The sequence below is a fragment of the Melitaea cinxia genome, chromosome 27, assembly GCF_905220565.1.
Source record: "Melitaea cinxia chromosome 27, ilMelCinx1.1, whole genome shotgun sequence".
In the NCBI taxonomy this organism is placed as follows: domain Eukaryota; kingdom Metazoa; phylum Arthropoda; class Insecta; order Lepidoptera; family Nymphalidae; genus Melitaea; species Melitaea cinxia.
The window spans coordinates 4,666,890-4,684,516 of NC_059420.1; the positions used below are offsets into that span (position 1 = coordinate 4,666,890).

Consider the following 17,627-nt stretch of genomic DNA (forward strand, 5'->3'; position numbering starts at 1 on the left):
GTCACAAAGACAGCCGTGTGTAAACTTGATCGTGTGTAAGGGGCTCAGAAACATACTTACTGTGTCGAAAACTCTATGCCCAATGACTAATAAATAAATAAATAACTAGCTGACCCAGCCACGCGTGCTAGGTTCAATAAATATAATAGATTGAATTAATTTTCAGCCGACTTCAAAAAAGGAGGAGGTTACTCAATTCGACCGTATTTTTTTAAATGTATGTTCGGGAATAACTTCGTCGTTTATGAACCTATTTTGATAATTCTTTTTTGTTGGAAAGGAGATATTCCTAGTTAGGTACCATGATAAGGAAACCAGGATCTGATGATGGGATCCCAGATAAATCGATTGAAACCCTCGAAAATCCGCATAACTTTTTACTGGGTGTACCGATTTTGATGATTTTTAATTTAATCGAAAGTCGATGTTTATCATGTGGTCACGTTTAAATTTCATTGAAATCTGATTACAACTTTTGGAGTAATATTTGATAATGCGTATTTACTTGACTATTTTTTCATTTACCTACGTTGAATTAGTTGTTGATGTAATTGAAGTCGTTTTGTTTTTCGTTTGCCAGCAAACACAATTATTAATTATTCTTTTGATGCAATCAAATTAATACTTTCTAATTTCGTGATATGATTGGTCAAATATATTAAGCATAAAAATATATTTACATTCTTTATTCAAACGCGCCATCTATAATCTAGATATAAAAATACTGCGCCATCTACCGGCCATCTGTACAACTTAGATGTCAAAACGCCATCTATTAGGATTTTAGAGAACTAACCGATAAATACACACTAAAGTCATATAATAAACATTTAATTTGCAATAACAAATTAATGTCAAGATAAGAACTACTCTATCTCCTAAGGACCAAATTACAGATGCTGACAAAATTTCATAAAAATTTGTTCAGTAGCTTCGGAGTTTATCGCTAACATACATCGTTACACGAAATTTTTATATAATTTAGATAATAATACATTTTGTCAAGTTTTGTCTCTATGTTGTAAAAGTTTGGAGTTTTTAACCGAATTCCAAAAGAGGCGCAGGTTGTTAAGTCGATTGTATTTTTTAAAAATGTAATTTACATCAGAACTTTTGACTGGGTGGACCGATTTCGATGAATTTTGTTTTAATCGAAAGGTGTTGTGTGTCACGTGGTCTTATTTAAATTTAATTGAGATCTGACAAGGACTTTTAGGGTTATATCTAAAAATGCGTATTTACTTGACTATTTTTTCGTCGACCTATGTTGGTTTGAACTGCGTAACTTTTCACTAGGTTTATCGATTTTAATGATTCTTACTTTAATCGAAAGCTAATGCTTGTCATGTAGTCTTATTTCAATTTGATCGAGATCTGATTACTACTTTTTGAGTACTCTTTGATAACGCGTATTTACTGTTTTTTGTATTATACCTCATAACTTTTTACTGGGTGCACCGATTGTGATGTTTCTTTTATAAATCAAAAGCTAATACTTGTCATGTGGTTCCATTTAAATATGATCGAGATATAATGAGCACTTTTTGAGTAATCTTTGATGACGCGTATTATTTATGAGACGGTGCAACCGGCAACGCTACGCCACGCCAACGCCATCTATCTGACTTCATTGAAACTACTTCAGTGAAGAATCGATCCAAGAATGCATCTACTAGATAACGTAGTGAGTTGTATTGTCCACTAGGACTTTTTGAGCAATCTTTTAATATTTTTAAAAACAATTATATTCATGATACTTGTGGTATCTTTCTCACGAATAACATTCATATCAAAATTACTCTATTCAAGTAGGCTACAAAACTCTTTTTTATCATCATTTTACAAATTAAATGATTTTTGTTTTAATTAATTATAGCTAAAAAAATACAGTCGAATTGAGAACCTCCTCCTTTTTTGGAAGTCGGTTAAAAAGCGATGCTACAACCGATTCGAAATTTAAACTCTGAAAGAAACTCTGGAGTAAGTCTTTAAAAAAACTGTGTTTACCATAAAGTAAGTCTAATCAAACCATGAATTTGGTATAAGTTGTACACAGTCCAGTTGAATATAAACAACACGTGCGATGACTGTTTCCGAGGTAAGACGGGGATTATCGGGAGTCTAATAAAAAAATGATTGCAATTATAAAATCCATTTTATTAGTCCTTCAATCAAACATTACTACAAGCAATAAATACAAAATATTTTACATACAAAAATATTATCATTAAAACAATTGTTAATATATACAATATATTATATACATTATTGTAATAATAATTACAAAGCACCCTAAAAGACATTTAAGAAAATAAAATCTATCATTTTGTGATTTATAAAATAACCAAAGCATCAATACTTAAAAATTGAGAGAACACACATGAGAAATAAGGTCTATTATTTGACAAGTTTGGTAAGTTACAAATTGTGTATCACGCCTACGACACGTATTCAGCGTGTAACATCCCACTGCTGGGCATAGGGCTCTTCCTCCATGTAGGCGAAGGATTGGAGTTTAATCCACCACGCTGCTTCACTGCGGGTTGCGGGTATATATTCCCTACAGTGAATAACGATCGCTATCGGGTATTTATGAAAACAACCGGGACCGACAGCTTAACGTGCTCTCCGAGGCATAGTGTTTACGTTATACCGTTTTGTTTATAAAAAGCATGAATTTTAAATAATCGTAAATGCTTTCAGAAATTTTCTTATGTTATTCATTTTTCATACCGTGAGAACATCCTAGTGTTTGATAATCTAAAACAGTAAAAATAACAGAATTGTCCAGCCAAACTTCAACCATTCCAACAATTATTTTTTTTTATTTAAATATAAATTAGAATTAATGAAACTAGTGCCAAGGTAATTCAGAAGATTTTTAGACAGATTTCTAGACAAAGGTTTTCTAGGTTTGTTAAGTAGATTTCAAGACGCTTATATATTTTTAACAAATCCCTCAAACTAATTTTTTTTTTTCAATAACTAACAAAATAATAATCACACTGCTTCTGTTATTTTTGGTAAAATTAAGCTGACTTTAGAAAATTTTCGAATTCAAATATTGCTGTTGTATCCTACTGTGCCTTATCTTATTAAGTTTAGGTACCCGGTTGACCGAGCTAAGCTCGGTATTTTTAGTAAATCGTGTTTTTTGGAAATCATAAAGTATAAATACGAATTACATATTGATAAAATATGAATAATATTTTTAGATTTTACCGACATAATAATAAAAAATAAGAACAGTCTATTTAAATAAAAAATAGCGAGTGCAATTAGAAAAAGAAAAAGAAAAAATAATTGATCAGGGACATGTGGATTTGAACCATGATCTTCTCGGTTGATCCCGAGCGGCCGATTTCCCACCGAGCTATTTCAACTACATTGACTTATGCGAAATTTACCTTCGTATTCTAACGATATTTTTTTCAATTCCTAAAAACAGGGATAAAACGACATTTCCTGAAAATGAATCCTAGCTAGATAGATTTATCTCCCCCGAAACCCCCTAAATACTAAATTTTATGAAAATCGTTGGAGCCGTTTCCGAGATTCAGATTATATATATATATACAAGAATTGCTCGTTTAATAGTATAAGATACTGTATATTGCTGTTTGTTCTATTTTCAGAATGACTATTAACTCTCAAGCATCTTCATCATTCCCACTATCATTAGAAACCTCTCCGTCCCCTATGAACACTTCCTCTTGGACTAAATTAGGTATTTTCGCATTTACTTGTAACACAGATGCCATTGCTAAACCAGTCCCAAAGCTATATTCTATTGGCTTTAAACTCTCATCAACATTATCTACGGACAACCTCTTTGCTGGTATATTTTTCTTTCTAACTGCTCGGTATCGTCTGACATCGTTTAATAATGCAATTTTTTCATTATATATATGTTCAAAATCACTTTCAGACGATGACGGCGATAGTTCTAAATCCCTTTTTGAGAATCTGAAGTTTTTATTATTGATAGTGTTGTCGTTTTGGTTACGAGCACTCGCTTCAATATCACTTAAGCCGTCCGATAATCCACTAGAATTTGACTCGTTATTTATTTTTGGTGCAATTTTAATCCATTTTATTATTAATAATGAATCTTTAGTTTTAATTATTGTAAGGTTTTGTTCTTTAGTTTTAAATTCACTTGAAGTTTTCCAGGCATCGGTTGGCATATCTTCTTCAGCTTTGTATTTATTAATTTTTAATTTCAAATTATTTAATTTTCTCCTTTTATGTTTGTTACTGATTTTGTACAATTTAAATAGTTTTTTCGTGGTTTTCGGTTTATTTAATTTGGATATGTAACCTCTTCGATCTAAAACTTCTTCAAATTTAATCTGTCTAGGAAACTCCGGTATGCTTTTCAATTCTGGCATCGTTTTCGCTAGCGCTTGCCTCTCTCTTTCCCTCATAAGATCTTCTCTTTTGATCAACTTTCTCTTTAGTTCTTTAAACACTACTTTAGACGCTTCTTTTTCCTTCTGACCTGGACCCGTTACTATGTCCCCCACCGGCGATTCAACAATCTCATCTTCCGTTTTAACAAAATAGAAAACCTCATCCTTAATTTCCGGTTCTCTATCTTCTATTTTTAAAACCGTCTCTTCTTTAAACTCCCTCTCTTCTCCTTCTGTTCTATTATCTTCTATTCTCAACTTATTTTGCATTTTCTTTAATCTTATCTGCGAACTCTGTACCGTAGACAGACATTTTGTTATCTCATCTATAATTTCATCTATATCCTTAGCTAGAACATCTAGGCTTATCTCTTGCTTGTTCATAGCGCAGGAATCAAGGAACATATCTAGGTGACTACATTTGTCTAGCGCTAGTTTTAGTTCTAGACACGACCTAGCCACGCCTGTGTGTATGTCTGAGTATATCCAATTATCATTTATAGCTAATCCTGGCTTTTTCATGGCGCTATCGCTGTCTCTGGTGCCATAGTTCTTCAATAATCTATACATACGTTCTAATGCCTCGAAGTTATCTCTGAAGTCTTGAATAACGTGGTTTATGAGTACGTTATGTATCCAGTATATTCTTTCGTTGTGGTTTTTGTATATTTTGAGGGTATGGGCGTTCGGTATAGAGTGTGCCATTGCTATGTTCTTCAAGAACGTTGATTGTACGACTAGAAATGCGTGATGGATTTTCTGTAAAATAAAATGAATTGAAAGCTAAGCTTTGTGTATGTATTTTGAATACTATATTATTATTATGAAATTATACTGTGGTTACACAAGTAGGACACAACAGGAAATTAATTTTTCTGTACATTATTTTTAATGCAATAAAGTATATAATAATATCCCGCCAAATATCTGGAGCAGCCCAATTGGGGAGATACCTAGACCTGTGTAAGGTAGAGAGCTCCTGAGGGAAATCGGGGGTAGGTCGGCAACGCGCTTGCGACGATTCTTACCTTACGGTAATGGTACGTAATACGGATGGTAAGCACTTACGATCATGTGGACCGTATTCAGACGACGCATTAGCGCAGCGGTCACAGCACTGGCTATTGCGCTGGCGGTTGCAGGTTCGATCCCCGCTCACGAGAGACATTTGCATTGGCTATATACATTGTTAAGGACACACAAAGAAACTAGCGCCATCTAGCGGCAACCATTGAAACCACGCAAAGACAGAGACCGCGTGAAACTCTCTACTCAATACTAGATGGCGTTAGAGGAGCAACTGTGGAACTATATAGAAGTATAGTCTCGAAAACCGGGTACATGCGCGAACTTTCCAGAATGATCTGGGCCTCATCTCGGCCGATATAAATAGCCGTAGCGAGGCGAACGAGTTCAGTTCAGTTTGAGCGATCTTCGAGGCGACTTCTAAAGTGAAAACTAGTGATCAAGAGTGGTACCAGCGAAACCTACGACATTGGCTACGACTTAGGACATTGTTAGTGCTTAGTGTTTGAACCTAGTGCTTTGTGTTGGACCTAGTGCTTGTGAATAAAGTCTTGAAAAGAGTCAGCAGGTCTTTCTCTCCAAATCCTTCGAACCCTAACACGTAACAACTGGTGTCGGAAGTGAGATTTGGAGATGCCATTGACTCCGAGAGAAGACTCCAAGGACTTCAAGGGCATCAGGACAAGGGCACAACGAGCTGCGGAGGCCACACCTACTGGGGACCAAGCTCCGCCCCCCATGGACCAAGCCCCGCCCACTGACCCCGCCTATCATGCCCCGCCCACTGACCACGCCCCCTGGCCCCGCCCACTCGGGCTCAGGCCCCGCCCACTCGGGCTCAGGCTCCGCCCAATCGGACGCAGGCCCCGCATACTCAGGCTCAGACCCCGCCCACTTTGTCTCAAGCCCCGCCCACTGGACCTTACCACGTCCACCAGCGACACCATAGCTTCTACAGACTCTCAAGTGGCTCTTCAATTAGGAAGTTTAATTAAATTAATGGAGCTGCAAAGGGCTGAAATTCGTGCTTTGCAAGAATCGCAAGAGCAAACAAGTTTAAAATTGCAAGAATCACAAGAGCAACAAAAGGCTGAAATTCGTGGTGCTTTGCAAGAATTACAAGAGCAACAAAAAGAGCTCCAAGAAAAAACGCTTTGGGCTGTAAAAGATGTTAGTGACGCGGTGACTAAGCTTCGAAAAGATGTCGACGTAGTGGAAGAACGATAGGATTGGATGTTGAAAATGTGAAAACCGGCCTCACTGAATTACAGAAGAAAGTAGTGCGCCTTGAAACCACGGGAGCCGCGGTGTCTAGTGGAAGTACCGGAGTGGCGCAAGGACCAAGAGTGAAAGTGCCTCCATACGACGGTACTACTCCGTGTAACGCTTATCGTCGAAAATTCCAGACTGTTGCTACTGCCAACGGATGGACGGAAGAACAATGCCTGACCGCTCTCACTGTTGCGCTCAGGGGGCAAGCTTTGTCGGTTCTGGAAGCACTGCCACATACGGAAAATGGGTTCCAAGACTTGATGGAGGCACTTGAATCCCGATACGGGGATCGACATCTGGAGCACGTGTTCCGTGCCCAGCTGCGTGACAGAGTCCAACGTTCAGGAGAAGGACTACAACAATGGGCGTTGGAAATTGAGAAACTCGTCAGGAAGGCACACCCAGGAGCAGACACCAAGATGGTAGACACGAATATTGTGCAAGCATTTGTCGACGGAATCAAAAACCTGGAGGTCAGAGCTGCAGTGAGGCTTCGTCACCATACCTCGTTAAAGGAAGCATTGGCGCATGCTTTGGAGGTCGAGGCTGTTCGCCATGACATACGGCAGACCTATAAGATCCGCGAGGTCTCTGAGGAAGTCAAGGAGGTTAAGGCTCCTACAAAGAAAAGCTATGGAGTCATGCGCTACAAGTGCGGCGAAAGGGGCCATCTTCAGCTCAACTGCCCGCAGAAGGAGACCCAGATAGCAAGGATGAAAAGGATCGAGGAACAAATAGAGGAGCTGAAGAAACAAGGGGCTTCGTCCCCTGCTCGGGAGCAGGGAAACGAATAAAAGCCAGGACTAAGGGGCGAGTACTGGCTGACGCGGAGGAAAACCCAATAACTGTTATCTCGCAGGCATGCAGCGGGAATAGTCTTGCGATTCTGGGGACTATTAACGGGACGGATTGCAAAATGACTCTAGACACAGGAGCCTCTAGAACAATAGTGAACCCAAAGCTGGTAAAAACCGCAAGGGGACACAAGAGGAGAATTAACTGTCGGCTTTTTACGGCCTCCGGTCAGCCAATACCGTCCTGGGAGAAATGTCAGTTACGATGTTTATACGATAATAGTTGTCAGGGGGGATAGAAACCCACCCTTCCTACCCCTCCCAACCCCCCTTTTCTCCCTTAACCTCATAATTTAACCTTAAAACATTAACCACGATATCTCTGTAACAACGGGGTTTACACGAAAATAGTTTGCCGGAGGGGTGAAAATGCACCCTCCTCCCCTCCCCCCCCCCTAACCCCATAAATTAGTTTCCAGGATTGTACATAATAGTCGATGTCTCTAAGAAGGACAGTTACCCGTTACCTCGAATTGACGACACTTTGGATACCTTGAGTGGCATGAAATGGTTCTCAACCCTAGATCTAAAATCTGGATACTGGCAGGTGGAAATTCATCCAAAAGATAAGGAGAAGACAGCTTTCTCGACCGGTAAAGGTTTATGGCAATTTAAAGTCATGCCCTTCGGATTGTGCAATGCACCTGCCACATTCGAGCGACTCATGGAGTGTGTACTGGCAGGCTTAGTTGGAGAGGCTTGCTTAGTCTACTTAGAAGACGTCATCATTGTCGGCCGTGACTTCGAGGACCATTTGCAAAACTTGGAACGAGTTTTCGCTAAAATAGAGGGGGCCAAATTAAAGTTGAACCCGAAAAAGTGTCGTTTATTCAGGAATAAGGTCAGTTATCTCGGCCATGTTATCTCCAGTGATGGAATCCAGACAGACCCGGAGAAACTGGAAGCAGTCCAAAAATGGCCTACCCCTAAGGACAAAACCGAAGTGCGGGCATTCCTCGGACTGTGCTCATACTACAGGCGTTTTGTTAAGGGATTCTCAGAGATAGCCAAGCCATTACATCGGCTGACAGAAGATAAACGACAATTTAGTTGGGATGGGACTTGTGAAGATTCTTTTCAGAAACTGAAAAAACATCTGTGTGAAACACCAATCCTGGGATATCCACAAACCGATGGTCGATTTATACTCGACACGGATGCAAGCAACACGGCCATTGGAGGGGTGTTATCTCAAAAACAGGGTGAAAGGGAAGTAGTTATTGCATATTTCAGCAAATCTTTATCCAAGCCAGAGAGAAACTACTGTGTGACAAGAAGAGAACTCTTGGCTGTTGTAAAGACGCTACAACATTTCAACAAGTATCTCATCGGCAGACAGTTTTTACTGCGAACTGATCACGCAGCCTTGAAGTGGCTACTGCAATTCAAGAACCCAGAAGGTCAAGTAACTCGATGGATTGAGCAGCTTCAGGAGTACGACTTCAAGGTGGAACACCGCAGCGAAAAGATGCATGGGAATGCCGATGCACTCTCACGAAGGCCGTGTTCGGAAGACTGCAAACATTGTGTTAAGCAAGAATCTAATGAAGTAACATGAAAGCTAACAAGAACAAGTCCTTTGGGTATCTGGGAGAGTGATGCTATGAGGGAGGCTCAAGAAAGAGATGACCTTCGGCACATCATAACATGGAAGAAACGTGGTGACGTAAAACCAATCTGGAGTGAGGTTGCACCCACTGGCGCTGTCACTAAGGCGTACTAGGCTCAATGGGACAGTCTGATACTTCAAAACGGAATACTCTACCGGAAATGGGAGAAGACTAACGGCAGAGAGTTCCACCTTCAGATAATTGTCCCAAGAACGAGAGTACCAGATGTTCTCCGTGAAATACATGATGGCGTATCAGGAGGTCATCTAGGTGTCAAGAGGACGTTAACAAAAGTGCGAGAACGATTTTACTGGTTACATTGTCGAGATGATGTACAGGATTGGTGCCGCAAATGTACTACTTGCGCTGCTGTAAAAGGACCTCAGACCAGGAGCCGTGGGAACCTGCGGTTGTATAACGTCGGTGCACCGTGGGAACGAATTGCAGTTGACGTAGCGGGGCCATTTCCTGTAACGGAATCAGGAAACAAGTATTTTATGGTCGTCATGGACTACTTCACCAAATGGCCCGAAGTGTTCGCCATACCAAACCAAGAAGCTACAACAGTCGCTTCTAAGTTAGTCGAAGAAGTGATATGTCGCTTTGGTGTGCCTCTAGAAATCCATTCTGATCAGGGCAGGAACTTCGAATCGCAAGTATTCCAGGAAGTGTGCAGAATTTTGGGTATGCATAAGACGAAGCTCACCGCGTACCGTCCACAGTCTGATGGAATGGTTGAGAGATTTAACCAGACCCTTGAGAGGCATTTAGCGAAATTGGTAGACGACAAACAAAAAGATTGGGACAAGTATATACCGCTCTTCATTCTGTCGTACCGAACCGCCGAGCATGAGAGCATAAAAGCTACCCGAGTATGTCAATTACGGTAGAGAATTACGAATACCAGTAGACCTATTGACTGGAGGGTCACCGGAGGAACCAAATACCGTACAAGACTATGTGAGCGATTTAAGGGAAAAAATGCGCTATATACACGCCTTGGTTCGGGAAAATGGTTTACAGTCAAGTGAGAACATGAAAACCCGATACGACCGGAAATCGAACACGAGCGGCTTCAAGGAAGGGTCACTGGTGTGGCTGCATAATCCAACCCGCCGGAAAGGGAAATCGCCAAAGTTGCAGACCAAGTGGGACGGTCCATACAAAGTGGTTACCCGACTGAATGATGTGACTTACAGGATTCAAAAGCAACCAAGAGGGACATTCAAAGTGGTACACATAGACCGTCTGGCGCGTTACCATGGCAGTAACAACGATGCTCGGGACGAGCATCTCTAAGAGGGGAGTAGTGTTAAGGATACACAAAGAAACTAGCGCCATCTAGCGGCAACCATTGAAACCACGCAAAGACAGAGACCGCGTGAAACTCTCTACTCAATACTAGATGGCGTTAGAGGAGCAACTGTGGAACTATATAGAAGTATAGTCTCGAAAACCGGGTACATGCGCGAACTTTCCAGAATGATCTGGGCCTCGTCTCGGCCGATATAAATAGCCGTAGCGAGGCGAACGAGTTCAGTTCAGTTTGAGCGATCTTCGAGGCGAGTTCTAAAGTGAAAACTAGTGATCAAGAGTGGTACCAGCGAAACCTACGACATTGGCTACGACTTAGGACATTGTTAGTGCTTAGTGTTTGAACCTAGTGCTTTGTGTTGGACCTAGTGCTTGTGAATAAAGTCTTGAAAAGAGTCAGCCGGTCTTTCTCTCCAAATCCTTCGAACCCTAACACGTAACAACATGTTTCTCGTGGTCTGGGTATTTATTCTTGTATAGTGTGCTTGTTTTCGGACCCCCCATATGGGAGTAAATCCTAATGGCGGCCGTTGAGTGTGAAGCATATATTTATTTATTTTAGTATTTTTTCTGTAGAATAAAGAATGTATCATTATTATTACCATCAAGTTATCCCCATCACATTCACAATTCACATCTCCGTGAAGCCAGGGCACGTTCCCCAACAAAGCCGACGTGGCTCTAGACAGCAACAGTATAAGATCCAGTTGCTGGCCTCGGAGCACCGCTCGCATTGATTCAATCACTGTTGCTACCGATGTTCTGGAAATAGAAACAGGGCAAATTTTTTACTATAGAAATAATAATAATAGTAATATATATGTTTAACTAAAATTAACTCAAATTTATTGTGATTCTTTGCGGTATTTTTCTTTATGAATCTTTATAGGTTCAAAACAAATAATTCTTATTTTATGTCATTAATACATAAATAAAATTGGAGTGGATTATAGTGAACTGAAAAATCACTTTTGGAACGAAGTTCCTTACGGTGGTAGGTACCAGTATATAAGTGTATAATCTATGGTGGTAGGCTTGACATTTGGCTGGGCGACCGAACTGAAAAAAATGTGATACTAAAACCGTAAGAAAAATATATAACGGAATTGACGTAATATTTTATTAAATTGCAACGCGGACGAAGTCGGGGCATAACTAGTTTTTTAATAAACAATGGTGACCTGTTTCTACTTATAAGATTTTCTTTTCTTGTTTTCGATACAAAACATTTCATACAAAAAACACATATTTTGTATATTATTAGGTTGAGAAACTTTGGATTTTCTAAATATCAAACTACGTAACAGTTTATCGACCAAATTAGCTTTTATTTAATATTTTACGTTATCTAATAAGACATATTGTATTATTTATTTTAAGCATACATATAGTTAAGTTAATGCTATGTTAATGCTTCAGCTTGTAACATCCCACTGCTGGGCATAGGCCACTTGCTCCATGTATGAGAAGGATTATTAGTTAAGTAACATAATCGAAACAATTTTAGAAATAAAAAGTAGTTGTACTATCCACAATAAGTCAAAAAAAGAAAAAAAAAAAACAAAGTTATAATAAATTTTCAATTGAGACATGGCACAGCTGAAATATCTTTCTCAAAATTGAGAGTAGCCCTTAACTTTACAGAGAACCACAGCTAGATAACGCGGCTCTGAAGTAGTGTTGTGTTGTTGAGTAGTGGCCAGAGATTACTTTTTTTTTCGTTACTGTCCAGACAAGGTTTTTAAAAGAATATGTAAGAAAAATATATATATTCACTAAAAATCATATAGCGGAGAGATAGAAAGAGATAGAGATGGAGAGAAAGGAGAGAGGGAGAGAAAGGAGAGAGAGAGAGAGGAGAGAGAGCGAGAGAGAGGAGAGAGAGATAGGAGAGAGAGAGAGAGAGAGAGAGAGAGGAGAGCGAGGAGAGAGAGAGAGGAGAGAGAGACAGATTACTAAAGAGAATACTTACAGTTTAGCATGCAACGTCGCGAACTCCCTGCAACAGGCCATAGAACGTCGCACTAGAGACATGTAGTCACGCATCACACCTAATAACGCCTGCAGAGAGCCACGGCAGTGCAACCGGTGGGCCGCTCTTATTGCTACAGGGACCAGAGTGTATGTTGCTAGCTTGATGTATAGTGAACGGCTTAAGCTGGAAACAATCATTTGATGATAGTTAAACAGTAATCTATATACATAATAATAATACGATGGAAGATATCCAGAACTATTATAAACTTTGTTTCATTAACATTTCAAGCAATGGTATCACTAACAAAATTTACTTATGTACAGGGTTAAATTACAAAAAAGTTTGTGCGTGTGTGTCATTTTTTCCTAACGTGCCAAAAGTATAACTTCAAAAAAAGAATTAAGTTCAGACTGAAAATCCTATACAAATAAGTAAATATCTGCACAACACACACATGATCGTCTGTTCCTATAATTTTGGTTCACAAGTTCTATATGAAAGGTACATCTTCACAACAAAATCGATCATTCAAAACCAATCAAGGATATGAGATGCTGTACATGAAGTTATGTATATCTGAGTTAGTTTGTGTATGTGTTAGTATATTTATATAAATGATTTTTAACCCACACACATGTAGATTTGATTGATTTTATAATGCAACACAGCTTTTTAGGCTGCGGAATTTCTTGCCGATTCTTCCCTACAGGGTGAACTATACTTAATTAGGGTAGTTACAATTTTAAATTAATTTATTAAGACATCGCTCTGGTGGTGTGACGTGCACCGTGGAGGCGCTCACACACCAGCGGTTACGGGTTCGGTTTCCAGGATGGATATTTGTAATTGTGCAAATATTTTTTTTCAGTCTGGTTGTCTATCCTCGTGGAAGACCCACGTGGCTAGGAGAACACATTAAGCTGTCCGTCCCGGTTGATATCATATATACCTGATAGCAACAATTACTCATAGCAGGGTATATATCCACCAATCCATAGTGGAGCAGTGTGATGGATTAAGCTCCGAACCTCCTCATACATGGGGAAAGAGACCTATGCCCAGCAGTGGGATATTACAGGCTGAATCTAGATGATTAGTTCGTTGGGTTGGGTTAGCTTGTTTTTAATTATTAATTCTAGTATTTAAAAAAAAAATATTATTGTAATAATATCTGGTTTTAATTTAAAGGTAATTCCGTTTTGTGATATTTTGTATAATGTTCTATTAATCATTTGGTCAATAACATATACATATTATATAAATTATCGGAATCACTCACTTTCTAGGAGGCGAGGCTACAATAAGGGCTATTGTAGCCATTAGGGCTGTATTCCTCTCCCCTTTAGTGAACCATCTCCCTTTCAGGCCTCCTGATTGGCCCCAGAGGGCCTCAGCCGCTGGAACCTCTTGTTCTACTTCCAAGCTGTCTTCCCGAAATAAAAGTCCACTTTCGAGAATTGATATTATATGATCTCTGCTGTACACTAGCTGAAAGTATTATGTAATACTTAGTATACATTATATATTTATTACATATTTATTTCATATTTATTACGAGTACTAACTATAAAAGTACATAAGGGGACGTCCATTTATCACGTGATGTTTTTAGTAACTTTTAAAAGTGTTTCCTCCCCTATACCCAAAAATCAAATGTATTTGAAACATTCAGAATATTATTTTTAACGCTATGGGTCAGCCTATAATATCCCACTGCTGGGCATAGGCCTCTTCCCCATGTAGGAGAAGGATCAGAGGTTAATCCAACACGCTGATCCAATGCGAATTGGCGGATATATTTCCTACTACGAGCAACGATCGCTATCAGGTGTACATAACAACTGGCAGCTTAACGTGCTCTCCGAGGCACGGTGAGGAGACCCACAAGGACTGCACAAACTCCCAGACCACGGCAAACATCTGTATGGCCAACACAAATCCTTGTCATGTACAGGGATCGAACCCGCAACTGGCAGGACAGCAGCCACAAACCAGTGATGTGACCGTTGAGCCAATGCGTCGTCAATTACTTTAATAATACAGGCATATGATTAAATACTGGAATAGTAAGCATTGATTGATTGATTGGTTTAATGGCTTTCAGTTGTGCCAGAGAAGCACGGTTGATTCCGCCAATATCACGTAGAGTGGAGAACACACGTAAGAGATTGATTGATCGGTGCAGTTGAGATAACAGTCTCAATTTAATTTGAAAACAGGCAAAATAGTCAGACTTTCATTGTTACATCATAACCTAAAACAACACAAACATTTAATGTTAAACTAAGACAACCGCTGTTAGTAACTAAACTATTACAAACTAATTACACTATAACAGACACGTGGTTTATTTACAACTTAATTTTATTTATTTCAAAATATTTACACAAAAATCTACAATAGGGACTAAACACCAACATTAAAAAACATTGAACATTTATAGGGCGGGGAATATCACGGGGAAGGATGTGGGAAACCGTGCCTTCGTCAAGGCCACATTCAAATAGTAAGCATTGTGATACAAATTACCAGATAGACGTGAAGATTGCAGGAAGTTTGTTGGTTGTTCTGCTGATAAATACATGTGACATCTCGTTACAGAACCCCCCCCTTTGTTTTTATATTATCACTTACTAACACTAGATACGTAAAAGATTGCTTCAACATATTAACATACAATAATAAATTATGGACTATATCCGACGCAAAATAAATTAAAAATATTATATACACATTATCAATCGTAACTCTTACCATGTTGGGTCTGAATTTCATAGCGAGCCATCTTCTAGACAGCATCGGGGGATTGAAGTCTTGCTTCATGAATAATGCCATCTGAAAAATTTAATATCAACTTTTAACAATAAAAACAAAAAACTGCTTTCTGCTCCGCGGGTTGCGGGTTCTATTCCCGCCTGAGCCTGGGTGTAATATTTATATTTGTACTATTTATAAGTATATTTATAAAAAAAACTGGCTGTATCAGTCGGCTGTTAGCTATAACACAGGCATTAAGTTGCTTACCGTAGGCATTAAGTTGTATGTTACATGATATTTATATTTATTTATTTATTATTTAAACAGAATCCACTAATCATAACTATAATTTTTTTTATGTAGGTTTAGATATTACTGGTACATACTAGTTCTAGTTAACTTTATTAAGCATAAGCTTTATAAAGATGAAAAAAATAAATCTAAGGATGAGCACTGAAAATCTGCATTAAAATTAGGAGACCGTAGTATATTCTCCTTGTTCCAATAAATGGTAAGTCTTTAGATTAAGACCCGTCGAATTATCCGTCGAAATGACCGTTTATCGACATAATTTCGTTACAAAAAGAAAAAATAACCCTAACCTATCTAATTTCAAAATTAGACCTTTATCGACGATTTTGTTACAAAAAGAAAAAAAATAACCCTAACCTATCTAATTTCAAAATTAGACTGCTTATCGACATAATTACGTTACAAAAAAAAAAAAATAACCCTCACCTCTCTAATTTCAAAATGATGGTTATTAATCTAAGGGTCCTAGATTTCTGTGGCGCTAAGCTGCTGTGCAAATACACATATATATTAATTTTTTGTTTCCACACAGTTTTTCATGAGCTATTTGGTAATTCTATAGACAGTCGGGATTTAATTATATTTATAAAAAAAAAATATATATATAAATAAATAAATAAATAAAAAATATTCTAGCACTCAAAACCCCCCTCTTCACTCCCTCTCTCCCAAACCCCATAAATTAGATCCCGATTGTGTATACAATAGCCCTATTATTTAATTCTATCTTTTTCATTTCGTTTCATTACATTTTTTTTAAAATATCGTGATGTTAGTTATGGCTATATGACTACAAAAAACGAATTTTCAATTTCATTAAAGAGGCACACAGCCTGTGGTTTTTAATGTGCTCAACTTTAATATATAAATAAACAACTTATAATATCAATTAAAGACAAAATTTAACACAATACAATACAAAATTAGAATTTGTCTTAAAACTAGAAGCTATTTTTACACTATTTTAACGCCGGTTTAGTAAACAGCTGATTACATTCATATGTAAAACTAAACAAATATATTTATTTTACGTACCTTACGTAACGATTATATTCCTATTTTCTTAAATAGTCAACAAGTATTGTAATAATGATCTCCTTTTTCACAATAACATCTTTGCTTATTAGAAATTAAATAATTAATTATCAAAATATTTATAAATCTATACGTTAACAATTTTAGTAATGTTATGTCACTGACAAGTGACAGTCACTGTCCATGGAGCATAGAAAGATATCTCTATGCTCCGTGGTCGGTCAATGATTAAAGTGTATATCCAACGGGCTTGTTACAGTAAGTTACGTGTGAAATGTGAAAATAACGTGTGAAAGCTACGAAATTCTTCTTCTAACCTCAAAACTTTAACCATGGATATCTCCATAACCATGGGGTTTTGAGGTGTGACAGTGTTACCTTGTATAGATTCCCCTACACCCTCCACCCTCCACACCCAAAAACCCCATAATTCGGTTTTTCTAATTCGGTTTTTCCTAGTCTAGATCTTAGCCAATTTTTGTTATTAAATAATGTAATTTAATGCATATACACTAACAGTTGACATAACCCAAAATGTTGAATTTCTTCCCATCAATTAAAAGCGTAAGAAAACACAAAAAAAATATTTCTAACAGTATGTGAAGTTAATTTGTTTTCTCAGTCCACGTTAGAGTAATGAATACAAATTACCACTTACCTGCTGCTTTTAAATTCACACATCCCGGGACGCAACACCTTTTGTTAGACATGGTAATGTTTAACATAAAATATAACAAAACGTGCCAAGTGTCCTATCTCAATAAAAAACAAACACCAGACTGGTTTTAGAAAGAGTCTTTTCCAAATAAAATACCACGAAGGTCACAATAAGAGTCTATGTCTCAGTTCTAAGATTTATATAGTTGTAAGCACAAATTCGACATAGTCGGAGGAGCGACAACTCAACTCAACGGACTTAGGTGGAGATTCAAACAATTAAAAAATTAAAAAATCAAAAAAGAGCACTTCAAACAATTAAAAAATCTAGAAAACCAGAACACAAGTAGTAATAGCCGACTGCACTCTTGCGCAAACGACAGCCACAACAAGAATTCAA

The 17,627-nt window shown here is 38.1% G+C and overlaps 1 protein-coding gene across 1 annotated transcript; it reads right to left on the minus strand.

Annotated features, from left to right (window-relative positions):
• Positions 1–3,609: 3,609 nt before the first annotated feature.
• Positions 3,610–15,499, minus strand: LOC123666878. The gene is made up of 6 exons (XM_045600902.1): positions 15,491–15,499; positions 15,221–15,301; positions 13,746–13,954; positions 12,461–12,646; positions 11,091–11,250; positions 3,610–5,171 (listed from the first exon to the last, which is right to left on the minus strand). The coding sequence occupies exons 1-6, from the start codon at positions 15,497–15,499 to the stop codon at positions 3,651–3,653; spliced, it is 2,166 nt and encodes a 721-aa protein (XP_045456858.1). The 3' UTR covers positions 3,610–3,650.
• Between the last annotated feature and the right edge of the window lie 2,128 nt (positions 15,500–17,627).